We start from the raw sequence: 26,201 nt of genomic DNA, 5'->3' as shown, positions 1-26,201 counted from the left end.
AATCAGGCTTTTCTTGAAATCAGAAGTCATGGAACTGTATCTACCCACCAATGAAGTCACTATAACAGAGACTCTAAGGATTAAAGATGATATTCTTTGGACAAAACTTGGCTTCACAGGGCAAAACAAGGGCTTTTCCAAGCATGGAATAATATATATATATATATATATATAAAAATGTATGTGTGTGTGTGTGTATATATATATATATATGTTTTATATATATATATCAGAATGGCATATATTATTTTATCATACATATAATCAGAATGATATATATATCATTCTGATCATATATATTACATATATTATTTTACATATTATTTTGTATATCTTTATTTAAATATATATGTATTTTTAATTCAAGTCACTTATAAAGCCAGGAAGAAAGACCACAGACAACAATGCAAATGATGCCAGGACCCCCCACCCGCACCCCCCCCCCAGACCCGTCTGACTCCCAGCCTGAATTCCCCATGCATTTGCGGAGCCACATTTGCAAGCAAGAGGCTTCTGAGCACAGATAAAATCTGTGATGATAAAGAGGGATTCAAAAGAGTGTAATAACATTGGTTAGGGAGGTAGAAACCAGTGGTGGCATTAGGCAAGTCATTAACTAAGCGGGGCCAGCCTGAAGCCTCTGACCAGAGCAGACTCCTGTCAGCTCTGGAGTGAGTGCCAGGGCTGCCTGCAGAAGCTGGGGGGGGGGTGGGGCGGTCGTTATGAGCTCCCACAGTCCACCAATTGCCATTGTTGACTCAACTTTTAACTAATTCTGATCTTTCTTCATACGGCGGCAAAATGAATCACACCCAAACTTTTATAAGCATTATTCTGTTCTAATTCCAAAATAGCTCTTCCATGTCAACAACTTGGGAAAAGGCCACTCTTAACAGAAGACATCAAATGACATACATATAATAAAACACATTGCGTATTTTACTTTATATAAAGGAGCTTCTAAGATAAAGAGCCTTAAGTAGGATTATATAAATGAGACATGTATAAGCACATCATTTGGCATAAAAACATTCAAGGACTCTTACCTCAAGAATGGGACACATAATTTCTGCTGTGACATCACCATGATTCTTACAGAATTTATAGAATGCCTCGAGGTAAGACTTAAAAAGAAGAAAGAGCACAAAACAATAAAATAAATATATTCTCCTTTTGGAAATCAGCTCTTCATGGCTTATTAAACATGTAATGGAAATTGAATCACTTCTCCCAGAGGGAGATACTTGATAATAAATTTGGAACAAATTTTTTGCATTGAAGCGTGTTGTACAGCCTGAAAAAGAACCCTGTGGAAGAACGAAGCTGTACTTAGATCCCTTATAATTACGGAGAAGCATGTTCCTGGGCGACTTCCCATGGTTCTTCCCTGCTCCTCTAACAAGAGTGCCAGAACCTCATGAGCTTAGCAAGTCGCTCTGGATTTGGCCCCGTGCTGACTTTTCATCGCTGAGGGCCCAGCAGACGCCTTTGGGAAGGCTCTGAGGGCAGAGGGCTCACTGAATGGCAGCGTCCGGGCGGTGGTCAGACTGCCTGTACCTCTGTCCCCACATTATCACTCTCTAGCTGGCTGACTTCTGCCAGGCAACCTTACGTCTCCATGCCTCCGTTTTCTCATCTGAGGAGTGGAGACAGCACATCATTTTGCTCCATGGATGGAGTGAATGAATGCCGGCAAAGCACTGAGAGCAGTGCCTTCTGTTAGCTGTATCTAAAGGATGCCTCCTCTAAGCCCATCAGTCTCTTGAGAACAAGGCAAATGGCCTGAATGCCACGCTTCTGGGAGGACCATATGTTTCAGCGTAGCACGCTGCATGCGGCGTGGCCGTATACATTTATTCAGGCCTCCGTGAGAAGGTCCAAAGGGACTATGGCCACACGAGTAAAAACAGACAGACTCTGCTCGGCCCTGTTCCACAGAGCTGCCCACATGGTCCAGACGGTCAGGTGGCCAGGTTATGCCAAGCGGCACGTGTGATGTAGTGTCCACAGTTGGTCATGTTGGTGTGCTGTCCACTGTCAGTAGGTTCAAAATATGTGGACAAGTTAACCGTGCAATTCAGGGACTCTAATAGGGCGTGGGAGAGAGAAGGACTCTAGATGACACGAGGGTCACTGTGAATGCTGGTCGTTTTCACATGGACAGATGTACTGCACCCCACTCGTCTACACAGTCACGCAATCGACACCTTATATGTTCCAGGCGAAGACCTGGGGGCCCAGAGAAGAATGGGGTGTGGTGCCGCCTCGCGCCAGTCGTGCTGGCTGGGGGAGACATGCACGGATTCGCAGTTGCAGAAGCTGGCTGAGGGGCAAAGTCACGTCCAGTAAAGAACTCTGCTTACGATGTATTACGTAACAAAGAAAAACATAATATTTGGGGAAGCAGTTACCTTGTAGAGTTTATTGCGCAATATTTCAATATTCAGTTCATCTAGAGTATTTTCAGACATGCAGTCTTGAAAGAATGGAGCTGAAAATAGAAATTATCATACAAAATAAATTAAAATCAAAACTGGTGCAAAATGTCCCCTGAACGCACAACTAGGACCCTGTGGACTCTAAGTACACAGATGCCATCAGCCTGACAGTAATGACACGACAATGGGAGTGATGGTTTACTAAGCATTTATATGTGCGAACCCTCCCGAACACGGGACACACTGTAACTTACTTAGTCCTTATGAACTGCTCACTTTCAGACTTACTTTTTGAAGCCCCCCCCCCCCCGTTATCTAATAGGAATACTTATCATCTGCAACTTTACTATGTGCCAAGCTTTGAGTTGTATTTAAACTGCGTCTTATTTAGTTTTCAAAACTCTCAAATGAGAAAACGGGGACTGAAGGGCCCCAAGTCGCCTTGTTGGGACCAGGCAGTGCCTGGCTTCATGCTCACTGATGTCCGATTCCAGACCCACCCTCTTTCCTCTGTGATATGCGTCCTTAGCATCAGACACTTGAAGGTGACACAATTCTATTTTCTTTTTAAAACGTGTCCTAAACGGCAGTAATTTTGACAAATGATCAATAGTACCTTGCTACTATCCAAATTTCCTGACAATAATGCCTCCAAAATTGTCCCATCAGCATGTCGAATGCTACAGCTGTTGTCAGTGCTGAATTCTAATGAAATTAACATTCATTTCGTCGTTGCTTCTGGTCATTTGACAGAGGGGCGTTTCTGAGCGTCTCAGGAAAATGGCATTTCTAAACTTCCTAAAACAAAATGCTTCCTACACGAAGCCTTATTGAAACACAAGTTTATAATGAAAGGATTCGGAATTAATTACATAAAACCTAGCCAGAAAATTAATGTTTTGAAAAAGTACAAGTTTTGTTCACTTCTTTGCGGTGGTCTGGTACACAGTACAAGGGTTTGGGGTGGGTGTTCGGGGGGTGAGCCTCATCTTCTTTTTGGCTAGAGATGGTTCATATGTGATGCTGGCAGGTGCCTTCATTTGTCTTGATCTGAGGAGTGAATGGTCTGGCCTAGATGATTTCTGCATGTCCCATCCACTCCAAGCAGCCTGTATAGTATGACACTATTGATGGAAAAAACTGTGACTTGGATGTACATTCCCTAGTGATTGTGGCAACACACGAGGGCAGCTCTAGAATCACATATGCGTTCCTACCTAGGGGCGTTTCCACCAGGACGGCACTAAAGAGATCGGAAGGTGTCTCTGCAATGTTGACCGCTTCCATTTCCGTGAAACGCCCCAGTGGGTGGCACTTCACCAGAATTTCCTTCACAGACTTCTTCTGCAACGCGCCGTTCATCAGCAGGATCACGTTGTCGATCATGTAGCTGCACCTGGTAAGAAGAATCGGTGGGGAGGAAAAGCCCGCAGGGGAGTAAGACGCAGCCCATGGACAAACACAACATCAGGCTGATGCATTATGTATGTGAAGGAGATGGGTGAATCTGTTTGGAACTCTGGGGCTTGAGAGAAGTGGGTGGGTAAATATCTGACTCTCTGGCATGTCCGAGTTGGGAAAACCATATCCAATGTTGTAACAACTAATTGATGCTTCATAAAGCCGTGTCTGGTGAGACTACGAGAAGTGAGACAATAACCACACAGTAGCTGTCACATGGGTGGGGTGGGGGTGAGGGTGTGCAATGGTCGGCTTTATCAGCATGGACGGTTGGCTTTCAAAGTTGAGAAACACAGACCTAGGGAGTTTCATTCTACTTTAAAACCTGACTGTTTAAATCTGCAATGAAGCCCATCATCAAGAATTCAAAATTTAAAATATCTAAAACTAAGTTGAAAATGTAAATATACTGATTCAATTTAATAGTAAATATTTACTCTTCAGTTTTTTAAAAATAGTCTGTATTCCTTTCCTTCGGTGAGAGCAGACAGTGAACTTTTTAGCCCCCTTCACCTCCCCCCGCACCCAGCATCCCAAGGTGCCCACGGGTTCATATCCTATGTTATTTCTTTGCCCAGTCTGAGCCCTGCCAGAATATCCTGGGTGCATGTGTGCTCGTCCACTCATGCATTCGGCATCTAGGATATTCAGCAAGGTCAAGAAGTAACACACACAGTCCTCTCCTTCACAGAGAGCACAGTTTAAGGGGGGGGAACTGGATGCAGAATCCATGACAGTAACTGATATGAAGTATACACACTCTGTCAAAAGAATTACAGGGTGGTGCAGGCTTGCAGAACCCAGCGCTAAACCCGTCTGGAGTCAGACTGCCCAGGGAGTGACGGTCACGCCGCCACCTGCAGCGTGAGCAGATGTCCAGGCAGAGGGACTGGGGAGGGGGGAAGACGTCTCCGGCAGAAAGACGCATGTGCAAAGCCCGGGAGATGAGGGCACAAGGGCGATGCCCTTTTTTTGGGGCCGATCGCGGTACACGGTCCCGAAAACAAGATGTGGAATTTGGGTGCTAAGGGTGACAGAAGATGCCAAATAAACAGAAGGGGGTACTATGGTATGTGTGGAATATGGATGAAAACAGGACAAGAGGTAAACACTTATTAGTGAGGTGCTTTACACAAGTTATTTAATCATGCTAACAACTCCGCGATGATAATAGGGACTATTTCTATTTCAGGTCCTGCTATTACTCCATTTGACAGATGAGGGTAATTTGACAGAGGCCCAGAGAGGTAAACATATCGCCCATGAGGACACAGCTAATAGATGAGGGAGCTGAGAATGAAACTCTGGACTCTTTCTCCTAACTCTCCTCTATGCTGTGTTTAGTTGTCATGACGGCACATAGGTTTCTGGGTCTAACAGACTGTGGGAGAGATTAAATGTGGGAGACCGTTGGAGGAGAAGCAGGTTGCGGTGGGAGCAGAGGCTCTGGGCAGAAAGAGCTTGCAGTGCCCGGGACATATCCCAGAGGAGACGCTGGGCAGGCCTCTCAAGTGAAGACAGCTGTGGACAGACGCTGGGGGTCAGCAGGGCTCGTGTGAAGGGGGGAGCGGAAACCTTGTTGGGAATGACTGGGATCACATCCACGTGTGTTTAGAGTTCCGTCCTGAGAACTCCGGGAAACCCCAACATTTCAGGACCTCAGTGGAACCTGAGAAAGACTGACAGATGGTGGGAGGAAAGCCGGGGGAGAGAATTCTAGGAAGTTCTAGAGAGTTCTAGGAAGAAGGGGATGGAGCATGAGAGGCTACAGGGAGGTCAGGGCAGACATGAAGTGAAGTGTCCCCAGGACACAGCCACTCAGAGGTCATCTGAGGACAGCAAGAGCACTTTCCATGGACTTTGTTTGTGGAAGGGAGGGAGAGGGGAGGCGGAGGCCGAAACCTGGTCCCTGTGTGTTTAAAGTGAGTGGGAAGGAAAGAGGTTTTTAAAACAGTTCAAACTACAAGTTGCCTTTAAAGGAAGGGGAAGATAATGATATGGAGACCCAGCGGGCAAGCAAGCTTTTGACTTCCATTTTGGGTATTGTATTTTTAACATGGGAGAGAAGCTAACATGTTTCGGTGCCCAGGGGAAAGAGGCAGCGAGAGGGTAAGCTGAGGGTCAGGGAGCGAGGGGATAGCTGATGGGAGAGTCGAGGTCCTCCTGTGATGGGACAGTGAGGGCACTCAATCACTGCCACAATCGGGCTTGGAAATAACACCTTCCGCTGGGTAAAAATTAATCCAGCCACTTGGAAGCAGTGTCCTGGAGTCTGGGGGCTTGGGTTACCAACCTCCTGAGCCAGGACGCATTTCCTCCTGGAAACGTGGAGCTTCCACAATTTGCCCCAGTGAAAATTCTACCTACAGAAGCTATCAGACAGTTATCCCTTTATAAAAAGCACACGGCTATGAAGTGTCTTACGCTCTCAAACAACAGACCCAGAGTTAGACATTATGGAATTTTAGAATCCTTCTTCTCTCTGGAAAATGATATTCAAGTGGGAGTGCTTATTTAACTGTCCCTGATGGCTCCAAAGCTATTACCTGACAGGGGAACTGCCAGCATTTAATAATCCTGAGCAGACACTGAATTGCTCCCCACACACGTCTGTAACGCAAAGGTGTTTGAGCTGCCAACGTTCCCAGCCTGCAGACAATGACTAGGCCAATTGACGGCCAGCCAGTGTCATTGGTGTGAGGGAAGCTGTAGCCCACACCGAACCCCAAGCTCACACCTGTACAGAGTGTGGGTGGGTGTGAACACACGTGTGCATTGCATCTTTTTATTTTACTGATAGAGACGCTAGGCCCCATACAGCAAAGAGCAAGGGCTGTAGAGATTGGATCCTGTTTCATTTCAACTCATTCTTTAAGTGGCCTTGTTTCTAAGACAGGACAATACACCAGTTCTCACAATCTTGTTCAGTAAATGAGGTGAGAACCCAGGCTTGGCCCAAGGCAGGGGACAGGAGGGGGTTCTCTTTCCTGGCCCGCATCCCATCACACATATGCACAGGTATGTAAGATTGCTCTTTGGGTGGCAGGGGGACAGTATGCCCAGAAGACACGTTCCTTCCTCTGCACTGTCATCTCTATAGAGCTCCAGGGCCATGACCCCAGCAGCCACCACTCAGGTCACTGATGGCGCCAAGTGATTTCTGAGCTTAAAGACAACAGGAACTCACATGGTGCAGACCCGGCGTGTTTCGGCTGACTGCTCACAAGTAGTGACAGAGCCGGTGCCCACTCATGCAGCTTACTCCTTCTTCTACTCCGCTCGAGACAAACACCCTCATGTACAGCCTCTTCTAAATATTTGATTCTGTACCTGTCATGTGGCACCTGCGGAAATCATGGTGTCGCCTAAAATTGCGATTTAGGACTAAGTGCCTCAATTTCACACATTTTAGGTTGTAAAAATAGTCATCTTTTTAAACAAGCCAATTCTTTGTGAAGTGTTTACTACGGGCCAGGCATGACGTGTGTGTTCTCGGCCTCGCGACAGTTCAGCGCTGTGCAAACCACTAGTGTTACCACCTCACGGGTGAGACGCAGTCGCAGGTCACACTGATGGAAAGAGCCAAAACTGGCTCCCTGATAGGCTGGGATAACACGGCTCATGCCAGACAATTTGTTAGCTTTTCTTTTGCGTCTCAGAACTATGCTTTCTTTCTCTGTTTGCTCCCAAACTTGTATACGTCTCTTGAGAAGAACTAAAATACCTTTCCTATACAGCTTTCCACCTCCGGGCTAAAAGGACAGGTGTTAAATAGTCAGATGATGTAGAGCCATAAATTCTCAAGCTATAGGAACCGTTCTGAGGATGAAACTTTTAAGCACTTAATTGTCATGACCAGTAGCTGAGAAATGACTGCCATTCACCAAACACCTTGGCATGAGACAGAAAAAGAGAAGTGTCTTCTAAGTGCCCTCAGAGAAGCTCAAACAAATCCAGAAGTCAGGTCATTAAGGAAGACGCGGACACCAAGAGATGGTCACATGTCAAAGCTGGCGGGGTTTTCACAAATCCTTCCAGGCCTCAGGGTCAGATGGTGGTCTGCACGTACACCTGTGTTATCTGGCTGTCCCCAAACCATCTAGATACTCAAGGTATTTGCAGTGCAAAGGAAGACATTCATCATTGGAGGGACATGAGGGAACCAGAGATTTCAATACATTTCTAGAAGATTTGAAACAAATAGCATCTTACTGATGGCTTAGAGCAAAAAGAAAGTCACAGGTCAGAATGCACATGTGATAAAGCAGGTGCAGTGCTGGGAAATTTCCAGGAAAGCGTCAAGCTCGGATTGGCTCAGGAACAGAGATGGGCCTGAGCAGTAAGGCTAAGAGGACAAATAACGAGGGAAGGGTAGACTCCCACCCGTTGTTGTCACAGGTTCACTGCAAGTTAAACAATGCATACGACAGCAGTGTATGAATCACAGGGTGTCACAGAAGAAGCCCGGGCTTTGTATGCATGCCTCTTTCTAGGCCCAGCTCTGTGCCTTAAAAATCAGTTTGAGAAGAGCTCCACCTGCTCAGTCTGAAAACGGAAATATTTACTCTAGTTTGAGTGGCTGGCATCAGGACCAGTAATCTACAAAAGCACCAGCAGAGTGGATTTGACCAAGAAGGAGAGTCATACACTCTTAGAGATTTTTCCTGTAAACTGGACTTCCGGGGAATGGGAGCAGAAAATTATAAGCCACATAATCTTTAATATAAAAAATTCGCAGTGTTGACAATCTTTTCTTAAGTCTGAGATTTCTACATCTGTAGTTTCACACTTACTTCTAGTCAACAGTGTCCTTTCTAATTTTACCTATTGCTCTTAGCAGATAAGGAGTTATCGGTCCAGGTGTGGAGGGAAGAAGCTGAGGGGTGCAGTCATTCAGAAGACGGAGCATTTACAAGACCATACATCGTGTTACCTGTTGAGATATTAGTCTGACGTATACCTAGTGCATAAAACCTGTCACCATCCTATTCTGCTTCTTGCAATCCTGGAATTACCCTGTGTGGTCATTCTTTCCTATGATGTCTCCTTTAAGATTTCTGAACCTCAAGAGGTTTCATGTTATCTCTTTGGGAATGTAATCATTAATCTCATAACCAGGGTGGTTAACGAGTCTTCCCACAGGATAACTGTTTTTATTTGACCTCCCCCTTTGGGTGTGACTGGGCAGCAAATAACTTGGTGAGCTTGGTGATTGCAGTGGACTGGTTGTCTGAAAGCATTGTGACTTCCTGCTGTATCAGCACTCATTGCTACAGGGTCCTGTCTACCTCACAGGCTGGGTGGGTCTGCAACACTTACTACAGCGGTCTCCATGACAATTCTGTTGTAGGTGACCAGAACTTGAGACTATATTTGCTGGTCACACTGGTCCGTGTGGAAAATACAGGGACATGAAATGCATACCCAGGAGGAATTGTTCATGTGTGATGTATATTTGCTGCATGTGAAGTCATTTCACTCCTCGGTGAAATTCCTCTAGGACAGGTGCCCATCGGCCCTTAACGGCCCCCCCCCCCAGTTACTCCTTGTGACATGCACAGTAAGGGCCATGTGAGAAGTACTTTCCACTGTGTTAATTGTCTGGTGAAAGCTTTCCTTGATGACAAGGCAGCCATGTGTGTCAGACTCCCTCCAGCTTTGTTCCGTCCCACCCTCAGTGCACGTGCCCACATGGGCAGCCGTGCTGTTTGGTCTGATTTGCTAAGTAGCCTGTTGAGACTTTGAAATATCCCCACACACATTCTGCTTACCTCCTGAAATAGGACATTTTGGGTAACATTGCTTATTTCCCTGAAGTTTCCCTTTTTTAAATAGAGGAAATGAAAATTGAAATAATTTAGAAAAGCAATTAATTTTGCTGTCACACTCATTTTTCCTTCTAGCAAAATACTGAAAAATTACTCAGAAGTCAGCATTGCCCACGAGAGTGTATTTTCGAATAAGACTGCTGATCACGGCACAATTCCAAAACTCTTGGGAACTCTGGAACGTTTAGAAAACTTTTCTCTAATACGTAAGAGTCTCCACCATCTTGATCTAACCCAACTGTTCAGATTAAAAATTCCTCAAACTTGTTCATTTTTTCCTACATACGTGCCCTGGTTCCTACTCTTTTCTAGATGTAGAAAGCTTCCTTTCCCCACTGATTGCTAAAACTTGAGATCTTTCTCATCCTTTAAAGCCACATTCAAAGACCACTTTTTTCATTAAGCTTTAAAAGTGTCTCCAGCCAGCAGTGATGTCTTTTTTTCTCTCTGAATTTCTGTGTTTATATTTATCCTGGGGTGAATTTAATTTTCAGTACACATTGGCAGTAGCCGTGGTGAACATGAGAAATCGTTGGCTCGTCCATTCACAAATATTTATGACATCCCTAAGGAGATAAGACCTGGATTCCAGGACTACTGACAGTGTCCAATTATGTGTCCCGGGTGTCATTTTACCTGTTCGTCTCAAATGAGATTTTTTTTTTTTTAAGTAGCACTAATGCCTACCCATCTTTATTAGTGACAATATCCTTAAAGAGAGGGACTGTGTTTGGTCCATTTTGTGGCCTCCGAGAGGCAAGAACCATACTCGTGCAGAATAGAAACACAACAATGATTTTTTTTTCAGTCGTAATACGTTTTCCTCTGTGTTCGTACAGTGATGTTAATTTGCTGCCCACTGGGTAAGCAGAAGTGAAGGAAGTAGCTGCTACCTGGCCTCTTCTAGCATCCTAGTCCTTGATTTTTCTATACTTGTCCCTTGAGGAAATGTATGACATTAGAGAGATTATTCCAACGCCATCCCTTCTCTAGCCATGATTATAAGTGTTATGTAAGTCATGGGGAAACACCAACGAGTGATCCTTCTGGCCAGTTAGATGGGTAAACTCCTACGTCTGTCATCCACTGCTCTCCACCTGGTCAGCAGCAGTGATGGGGGGATCTCGTCTTTCTTACACTCAAAACACCAGTCACAAGAGGTTTTAGAACATCTTATTTCACTCTCAGAAGGAAAGAAAAAAACAGAGCTGAGAGGAGGGTAGGAGAGAAACAGGACTTTCATATATTGTTGGAGCATGAAAGAACAATTGGTTAATATCTATTAAAATCTAAAATCTGTATATCCATTGACAAAGCAGTTTTGCTTCTGGGAATCCGTCCTAAAGAAACTCTGACATGAGAAAGCCAAGATATATGTACAATGAAGACAAATAAATGAAACCACCTAGATAGACAGAAGGGCAATGGTTAAATAAATTATGGTACACCCAACACAATGGTATCTAATATATGCTTAAAATAAGATAGATCTATATGTACTCATGTAGAAAATTCTTAATAGATGATATAAAAAAGACAAATTGTATGTAATACATATAATATGATCTCACTATTCTAAAACAAACAATAAAACCAACTATGTATGTATAGTTGTGAATATATAAATATATTTGTTTGTTTACAAACATAATTTTTTTACAAAAAAAGATTTGGAAAGCTATGCATCAAACTTATGAGTGGTTACCTCCGGTTTTTGGCCTTTGGGAAATAGGTACTGAAGTATACAGTCTTTATCTCTGTTTCCTAATTTCTAAAAATAATATTAGTGCCACTTGATAATGGATTTAATACACGTAAAGTGATTATAAAAGTGCTGACTCGTAGTGAGCACAAAATTGATTTTAATAAAAACTCTTATTTTAAACACTTTTCAATTCAAAAATAAACTAGAGAAAATAAGATCAAACGGGGCAGTGGCTATCTGGATCAGTAGCAGGGTGGATTTCCATCTCCAGGTGACACACAGCCTCAAATCTCTTACTGAACAATGAATTTGCTGGGGAAGGAGCAATAGTTGGGGAGAACCGGTGACTGGGATCCATCATGCCCCCCAGTGGTTGATTGTTGCCTAACCAGAAAGTTGACAAAAAGCAGAGGAAAGATTTTGTTTCCCCCTGGGAGAGAACGTTTGTAGGGATGATGCCCTAAAAACTTTCACTTCCGTTGCCTTCAGATCCTTAATCCTTAGATGAGAGTTTTGCTGATCTCAAGTGGCAACCGTGCTGTTGGCTCTGCTCTCTGCCTCATTCGCATCTGTTTTTCACCCCTCACATATAGGCCAATAAATAACCAATATTCAAGTGCTGTATAAAATATACAATTCTGAGTGGGCTGGAAGTGTTTTCCTAGTTGTGTGTAAGGTGCTGCTAAATACGGGATTACATATGATTCAACAAATATTCAGCGCCCATCATGTACTACTCATTCTAGATATTGACACAAAAAAATCATTCAGAGTTTACAGTGGAGAGAGTAAATTCAAACATGTCTATCAGTAGTACCACTCCCATGATGCCAACACTACCCAAACTGCCTTTCCCCTTCCAATTTTGTATTAAATTCTACCCAGGGCTTTGTGACTGCCTGCATTCTTATATAGTTTTTAAACATCATTAATGACCAGAGGTATTTGGAATATTAAGTTTGTTTTTTAAGAAACAATATGTTTTAACTTGACCGATAGAGTAGTTTCCTGTGAATAAGGATATTTGCTTAATAACACTAAGGCAGCTCCTTCCAGGTTTAAGGTTCTGTAATTAGGAAACAATAAATCACGAATCATCATGTAAGAAGAACCACTGACCGGACAACTCAGAGTCATTCTTAGAGATAGAGCATTTCCCCATATATTTTGGGGCAAATTTCCATCATGTGAGACCTGTCACGCAACCCAAAACGTACAAAACCTGGCAGCTTTCTGACTCAGTTAAAATTAGGCTGCCACCGTCCTGGGTAGATTTTCTGAATTCATCGACGATCTGAGAAACTAATCTTGCCAAGCCTGCTGCTAACATTTATATAAAATCATGATCCCTCCACCTGTCAGATCTGTGACCCAGGAAATTCACTGCTCTTGAGTTTAATTTGCTCGACCTTAACGTGGTGATGATAACTGAGTCAGTCTGGCCAGGAGGGTTCAGTGAGACGATATGCGAACCTCCCGTAGCAGGGCCCTGCTATAGGGTCACACTCCTCAAATGTTGTCTAGTATTTGGATTGCCACTTCTACTACCACACAGGCCATCTGGCCTTGCAGCTCAGGGGCCTGGAATGTCTCCATAAGCACCCATAACAGACATTTTCGCAGGAGGCATCACAGGCCACTGAAGAATAGATGAGAACTTGGATCCGACTTGGTCCTAAGCCCAAGCCCTGTCCACTTCACCCCAACCATTGTATGTGTGTGTGAGGGGGTAGATGGAGGGGGGGCAGAGTCCTGGGAGCAAACCTGGCCCCTTCTTTCCTCCCTTTTACATATTGCGTTTCTGCTTAAGATTTTTATTTTTAGGGAAAGGATCTTGCAGGTTATCAACATACACCCACAAAATATTCTCTGATGTGATAAAGCCCATCTTCCTTACGCTGCCATTGGGGACTTTCCATAAGCTGGCTGGAACTTCCTTCTCTGGCCTCCCTTCCCCCTGTCTCCCCTTCCTTTTCGGCACCCCAACCCCGGGGTTACTCATGAGTAGGTGGCACAGGCTTCGCCCGGATTCCCAGCCTCTGGTCTCCAAACCGCCCCCCACCCCCAGGCACAGCAGCAAGATCAGCCCTTCTGGGAAGGCTTTCCAGAATCCTCTCAGAGAAAGTGCTTGGGCTTTGGACTGAGTCAAGGCCAAATATATACCTAGTACTTATCCCTGACTAGCTGTGTACCTGTGGATTCCCGGCGATAGGAGGAGCGAGGGCACCCCAGAAACTCAGCGCCACCCACACATCTCAGGCACACCCGCAGTCTTCCCACCTCGAGCTACCGTGGTCGTGGCCTCTTATTGCTTCTTTATTTTTATTTGCTTATTTACAGAAATGGTACAGGAACAACTGGATAGCCAGTGTGTGTGTGTGGAGGGGGGAGAAATAATTTCAGCGGGATCCCTAGTCCCATTCCTTCCGCAGAAATACATTCTAGATGAACCAAAGTTTTAAATGTAAAAAATGAAAGATCATCAACAATAAATGAATGGAAGAAGAGACAGGTGAATTTATTTATAACTTTGGAGTGGAGGAAGGATATAATAATCAGAACTCAATGAATGAAAAGAATGATGAGTATAGCTAATTAAAAATGTTCACTGTTTCTACAGCAAAAAAAATTAAATTATACCAAACTGAGAATAAAGAAATTGAAACATATTATGAATGGCTAACTTTGTTCATTTACAAAGAGCCCTCACATATCAACAAAAAAATGCTGAATACTCCAACAAGAACAACAAAAAATAGATAAAGTCTTCAGTCAGGTAGCAAAAACAGGTGACTAATAAATTGAAAGGATGTTCAATTATGCTGCTTAAGAAATATAAATTAAAGCAAAGTGATATAACTTTTCTAACCTATTGGATGGGCAAAGATAGTATCTGATGTTAGTAACTGTCTAAGGATACGGGCTTTTCATGCACTGTTTTTGGGGTACAGATTAGTACTACTTTTGTTAAGTACAACTTGGACAGTTTTACTGGAGTGAAAAAAGAAAATTTACTACCATTGCTAGAAATTTAGCTTGAAAATAAATTCAAGACCATCACAGTAGTAAGCTAATTGCAAAGAAAATAAAGAATTTCGGTATTTGTTAATAGCTGACAGGTAAATTGAATCATGATACATACCCAATATGGAATTCTATGCAATTATTTAAAAAGAATGATGTTGAAAAGAATATTTTCTAAGAAATATTAAGTGGGGAAAAGGTTTGGAAGGAATATGATTGCACTTGTATAAATCTGAAATGTGAGGGTAGGTTGAGTGTGTATCAATATGCATCCACAAATGTAAATATTTTTCTAGAAGAATACAGAAAAAACCGAGATGTGGTTACTTTCAGGGAGAGGAATGGGGAAGAAAAGCAGGGGATGTGTGGAATAGGGGAATAGTTTTATTTTATGCCTTTCTCATCCAGGCTAGGGCCTGGACCTTGTATCTTAATCATACATGCATAACAAACAGCTCCCTTACTGCCCACGTTTGTTCCCAACTTGCCAGCCGGGACACCAGGATTTTTAAGCACTGGATGTAACTTATTAACTGGATTAATAAAAGTACAATTTACTTATGTGTGGAGGTTCAAGCATTTTTTAGAATGAAGAGTCTTCACTTTGGAAAGACTGGAACCACGGATCATGGAACGGGACAAACAAAACCAGGTAACTGATGGGGGCTCCTTAGCCTGCTGCAGGGGAAACCAGGAAAGGACAGATGTGGCCTGAAGAACAATCTGTGACATTTCAACCACGCCCAGACAAGTGATCCAAAAATGTCACCTAGTATTTACCATCAGTCCCAATAACACAAACGCTTCAAGCATCAGCACCACTTACCATTTTTTAAAATGAGAACTGAAAACACTGCTTTATATGGAGGCGGCCACCACCACCTACCTACCCATGTTTGTAAATACGTGAAATCCGTGTTCTAACAGTGAGCGTATCAGTTGCTGAGACTTGAATGTATTCAAACTTAGCAAACAATAGAAAAGGTGTTAGGCCTCCCGCTAGCCAAACACCCCACCTTGAGACCCCACCTGTGCCTGTTGTTAGTCCCACACTGGGGACTAATGGCTTCCCGCTACCACTTACGTCATGTAGGTGAAAAATGTGCTCAGGGGGTCCAGGGAATGGTTCCGGAAATACTCAAATTCTCTGCACAGCTTTTTCCTCATCTCGGTGTCAATTTTGGAAACAGTCAGAGGGTTCGTTTGGTTAGCCAAGAAGTTGCCATAATCAGTGGTCTGAAGATGAATCTTCAGATCTGAAATTTGAACGAAACCCCAAATCAGGTTAGATTTTGAATGTGCACGAATAGTTTTTGCAACGTTAATTGGATGCATTTATGATAAATGCATATTTAATTCTTATTACCTCACTGAGGTAATGTATGACGTAGACTTGAGTGCTAATCTCTAAAGCAATAAAAAAAACCTCAATGTGGACATTCTAGGGCAATACAAACATTTTCAGTGACCTAAAACATCTAGAATCGTTTCGCACCGCCGATGAGGACATGAAGAAGCCCCTGGTCCACAGATGTCAAGTATTTTTACCAGAGCCAGTTGTAGTCGTTGGAAATAGCTGCTCGGAAACTGTTGAGGACCGTAAGGCTGCAGCCCAGCTCAATGGGAAGGGCCGGTTCTGAGTGTTATCAGCAGGCGTGGAAGAGGTGGAAGGGCAGCGTCAGATGAAGACACAGTCCCACGGGCAAAGGGCCGAATTTATACAGTAGTAGGCCTTGAACTAGCAGATGGGTCTCCTCAGTCTTACAATCCAACACCATTTCCGCAGGGCCATGCCAGCGTTCTTGAAATGAATCGCATTCCAACGTCCTCTGTTGTTGCTTCCTCCTGAGCAAACCCCCGTGTTTCGCAGCATGCATTCTTGGCTGGACGCTGACCCCATCCTTCTGCCAGAGTCCCCCCATCCGAGACCCTTTCCAGATTTGCTCATCATAATGCATCCTTCAACATTAAAATAATAGTTACCAGTGTCCGAGTGCTTGTGATGTACCAGGCACTGGACTAAGCATGTATCATCTCATGTGATACTCATGGCAATCCTGGGAGGTAGGAATGATTTTCATCCCCTTTTACAGATAAGAACACCGACACTCAGCGTTTCCTAAGTTGTTCAAAATCACATTGATAAACAGAATTCAAAACCAGGTTTATCTGACTTCAAAGCCACTTAGAATCTGTATTTTAGTGCCAGTCCATTCAATTAGGTTATCCATTGTTCCGTAAAGCCTTACGTCTGCTGGGCAGAATTATTCCATCTCACTCAGCGGAATTTTGAAGCACTTTGGTAATACTTTAGCACAGCACCTGTCGCAAGATGTGGGCGAGTCTTAAGTGTGTTAGCGACAGAGGCAGTTCTACTGGCTTCGTTCCGTCCTTTATCTGTGGCTCCTGGTGAAGCACCCAGCCCTCAAGTGTTATTTCATGTCTGAATGTTAAAAACATCTCAGGCACCGTCTCGCACCCAGCGGGAGCCAATATGGCATCCTGGAGCTTACTGGGTTTTTCATTAAGCATCTGCTCTGTGCCATTACCACAGGAGACCCAAAGGTGGATGAGCCGTACTCCTCGTCCCCAAGGAAGCAGTCTGGTCAGGGAGGAGGCGCCACAAACACAGGGTTCGACCGCGAGCCGGGTTCAGAGACAAAGGTCAGGACCTTGATTTAAGGTCCCTGGGGATGGGAGCAGAGGGCCTGGGAAGGTTTCCTGGAGGATGTTAAGCCAGAGATGGACATTAAGGGGCTATGACGGAGCGAGAGGAAGGCAGTTGTGAATGAGTACAGGTGGGACGTGTGCATGGGCTGAATGCTGAATGCAGGGTGATGCTGAAGGACTAAGGGGAGAAGAGGAGAGGGAAGAAATGGAGCTGGAGGAATAAGCAGGGGTGTCCCCAGGAAAGCTCGGTAGGACGTCCTGTGTCCTGAGATAACTGATGTGGACTGACAGCTCTGGTGGCTGTGTTGGGGTTGGGGAATAGGGGTGGGGTGGATTTGCAAAGAGACATTTAAGTGCTTCTGAGGACCGGCCCAGCGTCCGGGCCTTCCTGGGACCTGTAGCAGAGGAAGGATGCATGGGGACGGCGCTGTATCTGACTGCAGAATTGACTTGCTCGTTTATCTCCCTAATTCCCTTCAATGTTCAAAATCATACTCTTTTTGTTCTTTCTGCCACGTCTTGTTTGTCTTTCATTCTGGCAGTTCTGATGTGTACAGTTGGACAGTTTGCGTTCCTAGCGCTGAGGGATATTTGGCAACAGAAGGGACACACATGGAACTTCTTTCCAAACCATGATCGTCTGCTCATGTGACATGTGTTTCTTTTAAGGGATATAACTTCCAAACCTTTCAACTGCCAGCGAGACCCTGAAATTAAATGTCTCCAGCGGTTCAGACCCCGGAGGAACCTTGTAATACTGTACTCGATGGACAGGCAAATGCAGTGGAAGGAATACTTTTGCCCCAGAAGCAAAATGACCCAGGGGACACTTGCATTCAGATTCTAAGGAAAAAGTCTCAGGATCTGAAATGTTTGCTCCGAGAGGCTGATTGCCTGCCAGCAACAACAGCCATGGTTAGGCGTAGGTTTATCATTTTCAAAATTGGTTCAGTAATTTTTCCCCCTGCATTTCCCCAAGAGCTTCCCTACATAGGTATGTGAAGAACAGGACTTTGTAGTCAAATAAATTGGAAGAAACAGGCTTCTTAACTGCAGGAATCGCAAGCCTTTAACTCATTCATTTGAGTGATCTTAGGTACAGAATCTCCCCAGGCACCAGGAAACAGTGCAACCACCCACGCAACACACTTCAGAAAATTATGCTGCCTTTCCATCCGGAGAAGTTGTGTGGCAAGTGGTTTTTTGCTTTGTTATTCAAATGAGGAAGTGGAATGTTTTCCAAACTGCGGGATCGCTACGGAGCAAATCATTCTAATAGCTCCCAAACAGAACTAGACTAAGAGGGTTGGATTGGGTTCTTATAACACAGATGAGCGCATGTCACATGGACGAGTGTGTCTGCAGGTGTGTCCGTGGTGTCAGTGTCATCAAATGGGCCAGACCTGAGACCACCTGGCTAGTGAGAAAGGACAAGGATCTGGGACTTCCTGGTTATCTTCTGTTAAACTGTTGGGCAGATCGGGTTTAGCAAATGCTGAGAGATTTGGGGGTTTTGTTAGCTCGTTTGTTTTGTTTTCTCCTGGCAGCTTCTTGTTTGGGCCTTTCTATAAAAGGGAACATCCAGACTTTTCACTCTCCACGTAGGTGACGGCAAAGAAGCACCTGCAGAGGTACCCGGGAAGGGTTCTATCCTCGCCCCTCACTCCGCTGGTGCTGAACTCAGAAGTCATCAGGCCTTTCTGAACTCAACTTCCTCATCTATAAAATGGGTATGGAATCTATGCTTTCGGGTGGTTGTTGTGGGGATTAAACAAGATGTAGGTGACGAGCCAGCATAGAGAAATCACTGCATAATATTATTTCTTTCTTCTTGTCTTGTGTACCCATCTACTTCTAAAAGAAGCAGTGATGGTTAGGGTACTGCGGCCATCTCTTAAGCGACTCTCCCAGGCTCACTTCTCCTGCCTTTAACTCATTGCAAGCCTTTACCTCATTCAGTGTAATCTTTCCTAAGAATTATTTTGATCTCGTAACAATCCCACAAGTAGCTTGGAAAGTTTCTGGCAGATTAAGAAAACAAGCCAACCAAAAAAACATTCCCAACACTTGTAGAAAGTTTTACCATGGACGGAACAGTTGTGATATACATTCTGTTACCCATAACAACCATCCCCATTTCACAGAAAAGGAGGCTCAGAGAGAAAACGTGTGCATGTTTTCCCTGCATGCAAGTATTTGACTGGAGATCTGGCTCAGCTCTTGTCTTTATCTCACATCTGGAAGCTCCATTGTCAGATCTTCAAAGTCCTTCAAAATGTTTCCTAGCTAAATTCCAGCCTTATCTCCAGGTATTCTAGCATTGCAGCCAAACTGGTTTACTCCCCACCCACTCACCTTTACTTTTCTTATCTGTAACTCCCCTGTTTCTCTGAAAATCAGACCTAGCCAGACAATCAGCTCTAATGCATCTTTTGGAGCAAAAATTAATATAAGACCGGGTCTATATTTTAGGAATATGCACTGTAGGAGGAGCTAAGTCCATTATTCATTCTGGAGTTAGGCCCGTAGCTGATCATTCAGGGGGTTAGGTAGACAAGGGGACATGTCCTGCCCCAGGGTGACACACCTGTGCAGTGTCACAGCCGCTCTGCAGGACTAGGTCCACTGCCAGGTACAGCAGAAGAAGGTGTGTTCTCCAGGCAAACGAAATCTGTGACCGAAGGAAACCTTAGAAAAGGTGAGGGTTCTGACGAAATGCTCACCGGGTACGGATGGGACAGACCGCTTGAGCCTTTGAGTTAAGCGAGAAGCTTATACTGCCTGACGAAAAGCCAGGTTGCAAAACATAACTTGGCCGAGTAAATTTAAAGCTCGCGTTGGCTCGATTAAGCCATTCATGAATCAGGCAGTGTCCCACCCAGCAGAGGGTCGCTCCAAGGAGTTGTGCAAAAATGGGAGGTTTTTACAGAAAAAAGGGTGGGCAAGGGAGCCATTAGTGAAAGAAAGGATTAATTTCAGTTTGTTGTGGGGGAAGGAAATGGCCAGGGCTTTTATCAGGCAGGTGCCTCTTTTTCCTATGCGGGGTGGGGAGGGCCCAGGTGACAGGTTACCTCAGGGAGAATTCCAGACTGGTTGATGAAGGTTACATTTCTGGAAGGTCAGGTATTAAACCTAGGTTTGGTGCCATGGGATTTTAGCATGACTGAAACCGTTTGGGGCCTGTGGTTTCTCTTCAATGGCCACTGAAGGGTTTTTGAACAGGGCCACGACTGTCTTGGACGTGCACTTTTAACACAAGGCAGAAAAGATAGGTGCTATCATTGCAGGTATAAATAGTATCTAAAGGAGCACGGAGGAAGCCCTTGGAAATAAGAATGTTCCTTCCATAGATATTTTTAAAGTTAAAATTAGGTTGTCAGAGGTGCGGGGGTTGGGGTGGAAAAAGTGGGTGAATGGGGTCAAAAATGTATAAACTTCTAGTTACAAAGTCAGTCAGTCATGGGGTTGTACTGTACATCATGGGATCTCTAGGTAATACCCTGTTTCCCCGAAAATAAGACCTAGCCGGACCATCAGCTCTAATGCGTCTTTTGGAGCAAAAATTAATATAAGACCCGGTATCATATTATATTATATTATATTATATTTATTATGTTATATTATATTATATTAAAGACCCGATCTTATATTATAGTAAAATAAGACTGGGTCTTATATTAATTTTTTGCTCCAAAAGACGCATTAGAGCTGACTGTCCAGCTAGGTCTTATTTTCAGGGAAACATGGTAATACTGTGCTACATGTTTGAAAATGCTAATCCTAATAGTTCTCATCACAAGAGAAAAACATTTGTAACTATGTACAGTGACAGATGTGAACTAAGCTTACCGTGATCGTTTTTATAATATATACATATATCGAATTGTTATGAAATTAACCATTATGTCAGTTATATCTCCAAAAATTTTTATAAAAAACAGGTGTTAGATATAAATACAGGTAAACAGTGAAAGGTGTCCTCTACTTGTCACCCATTCACCACCCCCACCCACTCATTTGATGCCCAGGTAACAACTATTTTTAATTTCTTTGGGATCCTGTCACAGTTTCTTAGACAATCATATAGAAAATATGTTTTAAATTGACTTGCTTTGCTCATTGAAAAGCATCCTGTCCACAGACCTCTTCCCCTTGCCTCCTCAGTGAGTGTAGCTACGCGACCTTTCTGTATCGGTCCTCTTGAGCATCCTCAGGCTCGCTCCTTTTTTCCCTGCTGCAGAATATTCCACTGTGTGCCTGCCCATAAGTCACCCACCCAGGTCCCTGCGGACAGACACTGATTTGGTTCGTTCCCTCTTTCGCTATTCCACACAGAGTCCCGGGTCGAGTGCACTGTACGCATATCTGGAATCCGGGTAGGAGCCACCCACTTGCCCTGCTAAGGGGCCTTATTTATTTTATTCCCCGGCATGGGAGCCCTTTTAAGGCCTGCCTTTGCCATCTTCGCTTCTTTGGCGCTCACTCTATGGTTGTTGAATTAATTCCCACGGGAAGGCACACTTGGAACAGAATGAAATCCGCATCCCTCAAAAAGGACAGAATTAGTGAGAGATAGTCTGCGCCTCCTGCTCCCTTCTGAAAACAGAAGGGTACAGTAAAGGCTCATCCCAGAGACCGCTCGCCACACCTGCCAGCAGCACTTTCACCATGTATTTTACAAAACACCGTTTACTACCAAACTCTAGAGCTCTGAAGTATTAATTCTACCCCCCTGTCTTTTCTGGCAGGGAAGAGGAAAGAATATTTACAACAATCTTGTTTGTAATTTTTTTGTTAAATCTGATGAAAACAGCAGCATTGCTGTGAAAAGATATGGAGGAAACTTAGATGCATGTGGCAAAGGGAGAGAAGCCAATCTGAAAAGGCTGCACACTGTATGATTCCAATTTTATGACATTCTGGAAAAGGCAGAACTATGGAGACAGTAAAAGGATCTGTGGTTGCCAGAGATTGGGAGGCAGGAGGAGGGAGAATAGGCAGAGCACAGATTTTAGGGCAAACCTAAAACCACTCTATAAAGATAGTCTTAATACAAATACAGCAGTGTTAATTCTTTCAAAGAATATTTTATGGCCCTTTGACATTATAATTTTGGTTCAAGTCTCTTTTAAAGAAACTTGGAAGTTTCTGTGTGGACATGACTCCAAACAGTCCGGTGGAACAGGCCACGTGGAGCAGCTTCCCGCTTGCCTATGGGAAGGACTGAGTCACAGAGGGTCCCAGACTGATTCATCATCAGTCAGGGGCAGGCACTGGAATAAATGAGTATTTCTGAGCACACACACACAGTTATGCACAATTATAAATACTAGGACTTTTCAGAGCTTGTCTGGACAATCCTCATTTTCTATCTTCCAACCCCGTGTGTCCCTTGTACCTGGTTCTAAACAATTTGTTGATCTCAGGACACTTTTCCTTAAGACCAGAGGACTTTAAAAGACTAAAGGCACATTTAATTTTTGCCAAGTTAGCTTTTCTTTTACAGAAAGTGCCTGCTTTGACACAGAGTACCCCCCTGACACTACTCTGTGTTATCCATCATCTGCACGGTGCATATTGCATGCACAAACAGAAATCCCTGAATCCTTAATGTCTGTCCCAATACATGTCTCAATTTCTTCTCTTCAACTCTTCAGCCAGCTGGGAAGGTGGCTGGGTTTCTCTCAGTACATGCTCAGACGCAACAGCGACAGAGCTGTCCACATGTTCTTTCCTTCCCGACAGCCTGTGAAACAATCGGGTAGGGAGGACCTTATTATTTTCGATATCAAAATGGCGCTGCCATCAGTGGGGACCTATTCACGTATCTTCAACTCATGGTCAGGCACAGACATCTTAGGGGAAAACAGATGTGAATACCTGTTGTCCTCAACCCCTGACAAGAGTGTTTGGTTAGTCACAGCCACTGTAAGCCTCAGTGTTCGCAGCTGTTAACCACAGACACAAAATCCTTATTTTATCCAGACTAATGTCCTCAGCAGTCTTTATAACCCATAGTTTGATGACTCTCTCTTTATGTTCCTGGGAGCTCCCAAACAGTAAATTGGCACAGATTCAAAAATAGTTGTGAAACAAATGGTTGAAAAAATATGTATTATTGGGAGGAAAGAAAGATAGAAAGCACGAGACACAATGACAGTAAAACGATGGTGGGTGTGGCAGGGTTTCTTAGCCAGGGTGCAGGGATCACAGTGGTGGTCCTTGAGCCCTTGATACCATATGGAATGTTCTGTTTGTGTGCCCCCTGTGTGTTTTACTAAGACGGTTCATTCTTCAAAGAGTCTGAAGACTTCTCTCCCAGATTAAAGCTGAGGGTGGTTTCTCTTTGAATTCTTGAGTTGGCTAAACCTTGTTGTGTATCCTGAAGACATTGTCTGTATTGTTTGTGTTTAAATTTGCATTCCTTAACCTACTTAAAAGCTTGACTGAAAACTAAACAGAAAATATTCAGATGGCTTCTCTCAGAAGCACTCTTGCTGCCCTGCTTTCATTATTTTTTTTCTACCTCAAATTATTCAGATTTTTCTAAACATGTTTAATACTCTCCAATCACCAAAATCCTAATATATGCTCAAGTCATTTATGGGTTGGAGTTGCATTGTAATTATTTGCAGCCAACAGAGTTAGTTATCATCTCAAAGACTTTTCTAGCTGTTTTCATTGCTAACAAAGGGAGAGGGTTTCTGTCAGCTGTGGGCAGTTCTGCCTTAACTCTGGCTGCAACTAGCAGAACCACGAATACGTGACCTCAGGACCTGAGCCCCACTTGGGAAGCTGCAAAGTCACCTTCACGTTTTCCAGTATGTTTTTCCTTCTAGTACTCATTCTTCCAGTCTCGATCCTTACTGCTTTCTTGCTTTTTCTAGAATAATCTGGAAGTTTTAAAGCACCTTGTCATTGGCATATACAATATTGATTTCATAAGTACGTTTCAGAATGAGCAAGTGTAGCCGTTTTTAAAAATGTAAACACTGTATTAGAGATGCGAAATCTTTGGCAAGGTTTTGAAAATATTGTGACTTAAATATAATTTTCAGAGAGGAGGGGAAGATGGAAGGTGTCAAAGGGTTACCGTAAAGCGTTGAGCCTGTAGTTCACACAGACACATAGACACACACACACATAATGATAAAGGGCAGGAGGAAACGTTTGGAGGTGATTGATAGGTTTATGGCATAAATTGTGGGGGTGGTGTCACGGACGTATACTTATCCCTAAACTCATCAACTTGCATATGTGAAATATGTACAGCTTTTGTATGTCAACCATACCTCGGTAATCAGTGGTTTAAAAAGAAGATAATTTCCATTTGCAGAGTCCTTCACAGTTCTAACACGTCTCTCAAGTGTTACCACATTTATTTCTCCAAACAACCAGCAAAGCAGGCTTTGCCATGGTTACCATGAGGCTTTGAGCCCTAGGTCACCTACAGAAGCTCAGCAGAGGTCAAAGTCAGGACTTTTGATTCCAGGTGGGCTGGCCCCACCTCATGCCCCTCTGTGGATATTTTAAAACTTCAGTTAAAGACACACATGAAATAAATTCTCATATCAATAGATACTGAGAATGTGGGGAGAGAATAAAATTCTCTGGTCCAAAGTTCTTAGCATTTTTTCCCCCATAGATCCCTGGGCAGTTTAGTGACGTCTCTCTCCAAATAATATTTATAAATACGTAGAATGAAAATACATAGGATTATGAAGGAAACCAAATATATTAAACTATAATTATCAAGATATGGTAAAGCATGTCACACCATACTTCTTGATTAATACATTAAATATCAAGATTAAAAGATGAGTGCAATATCTACTATAATTTTGAAGTAGTGAAAACATCAATGGTATTTTAAAGCATCTACAAGAATTGGATAGGCATCGGAGAAGACTAACTTCTTTTGGTGACAAAATACCAACCCTGGTAATGTGTTGCCTACGTTCCTAGTGAAAGGAAATGCTAAATTCCACTTCGAGAATATTGAACATGGAGATGTAATTGTTTTTCTTGTCCATGTTCATGGACCCCTGCAGTCTGGGCCCTGGGAGTAAGAACTTGCTCTGGGCTCCCAGGCCAGAGACCACGGTCCCTTCTCCATGCTTCCTGGGGGCAGCATCGTTTCCTGGCTCAATGGCGACAGGAGCAGGGCCTACCTTCCAGAGTCTCGCACTGGACCAGGTTGACGTAGTCCTGTTGCGTCAGGAGGCTGGCTTTGCATCCTCGCACCAGGCCCTCCAGGTAGCCATGGTCCACATTAAAGTACAGCTCGGCGCTTTCCAGCATGGGGACAGTGATCACGCTGAAACTGCTCTGTGTCCTGGGCAGCCCCTGAAGATGTGCACCAGTCTGGGAAAGTGCTGGCAGTTCTCAGGAGTTATCAGGAAGCCGGCTATCAGCTGACCGTCAGGGTTTGCATGACCAGTTTCCTCCAGTTTCAGTGACTTTGAACACAGCATGCTCAGCTCTGTATTTACAGCAACAATGAATCAGCCAGAGAACCATCCACCCAGGAAGCCACCACTGCTGGGAGGAGGAGAGGAAGCCAGCAGGAGGGGGTCAGGACCAGCTGGTCCCACCCAGCCCCACCAGCCCCAGCTGTGCCATTGAAAGTCTAGAAACACCTGAATGTTTTGTAAACATTCCTCCCACCATCAGAGCTTCTGAGCTTTCAACTGTAAATTACATGTGTCCTAAGTTTCTTCAGGACTATTAACGTGAAGAAAGAGAGGGCATTTAAAAAAAATTAAGTTATGTGAATGGATCCATTATGAACAGGCAGTTTGAAGACTCCTGAGAAGCTAATTCAGCAACACTGGTGCTTGTTAAACAAACTTTTTAAACAAACTTGCTTGTTAAAAAAACAGCAATCATCCCTGTTTTTGTTTTTGTTTTCAACTTTAAATCATTTTATTATGGGACATTTTAAACATATGCAAAAGGAAACAATACCATAAATGACCCCCGTGTATCCTTCACCCAGCTTCAATAATTACCCGCTCACGGCCGTCCTGGATCAGCTTTCCAGGGACCAGCAGGCTTTTTCTGTAGAGGGCCAGA

General features: G+C 43.8%; 1 protein-coding gene across 1 annotated transcript in view; it reads right to left on the bottom strand.

Annotated features, from left to right (window-relative positions):
- The window catches only part of ATP6V0D2 (ATPase H+ transporting V0 subunit d2), a 36,435-nt gene extending 10,692 nt beyond the window's left edge, over nt 1–25,743 (bottom strand). Inside the window, exons 1-5 of the mRNA XM_081070218.1 lie at nt 25,298–25,743; nt 15,541–15,712; nt 3,656–3,834; nt 2,412–2,491; nt 1,047–1,124 (exon numbers count right to left, since the gene is read on the bottom strand). Of these exons, the coding sequence (XP_080926344.1) occupies nt 1,047–1,124; nt 2,412–2,491; nt 3,656–3,834; nt 15,541–15,712; nt 25,298–25,427 (639 nt within the window). The 5' untranslated portion in view covers nt 25,428–25,743. The remainder of the gene's footprint in view (nt 1–1,046; nt 1,125–2,411; nt 2,492–3,655; nt 3,835–15,540; nt 15,713–25,297) is intronic.
- Nucleotides 25,744–26,201: the final 458 nt, after the last annotated feature.

This window comes from Rhinolophus hipposideros (assembly GCF_964194185.1).
Source record: "Rhinolophus hipposideros genome assembly, chromosome: 13".
NCBI classification, from domain to species: domain Eukaryota; kingdom Metazoa; phylum Chordata; class Mammalia; order Chiroptera; family Rhinolophidae; genus Rhinolophus; species Rhinolophus hipposideros.
Note: the sequence above shows the minus strand (reverse complement) of the source record. Positions and strands in the feature narration are given on the sequence as shown.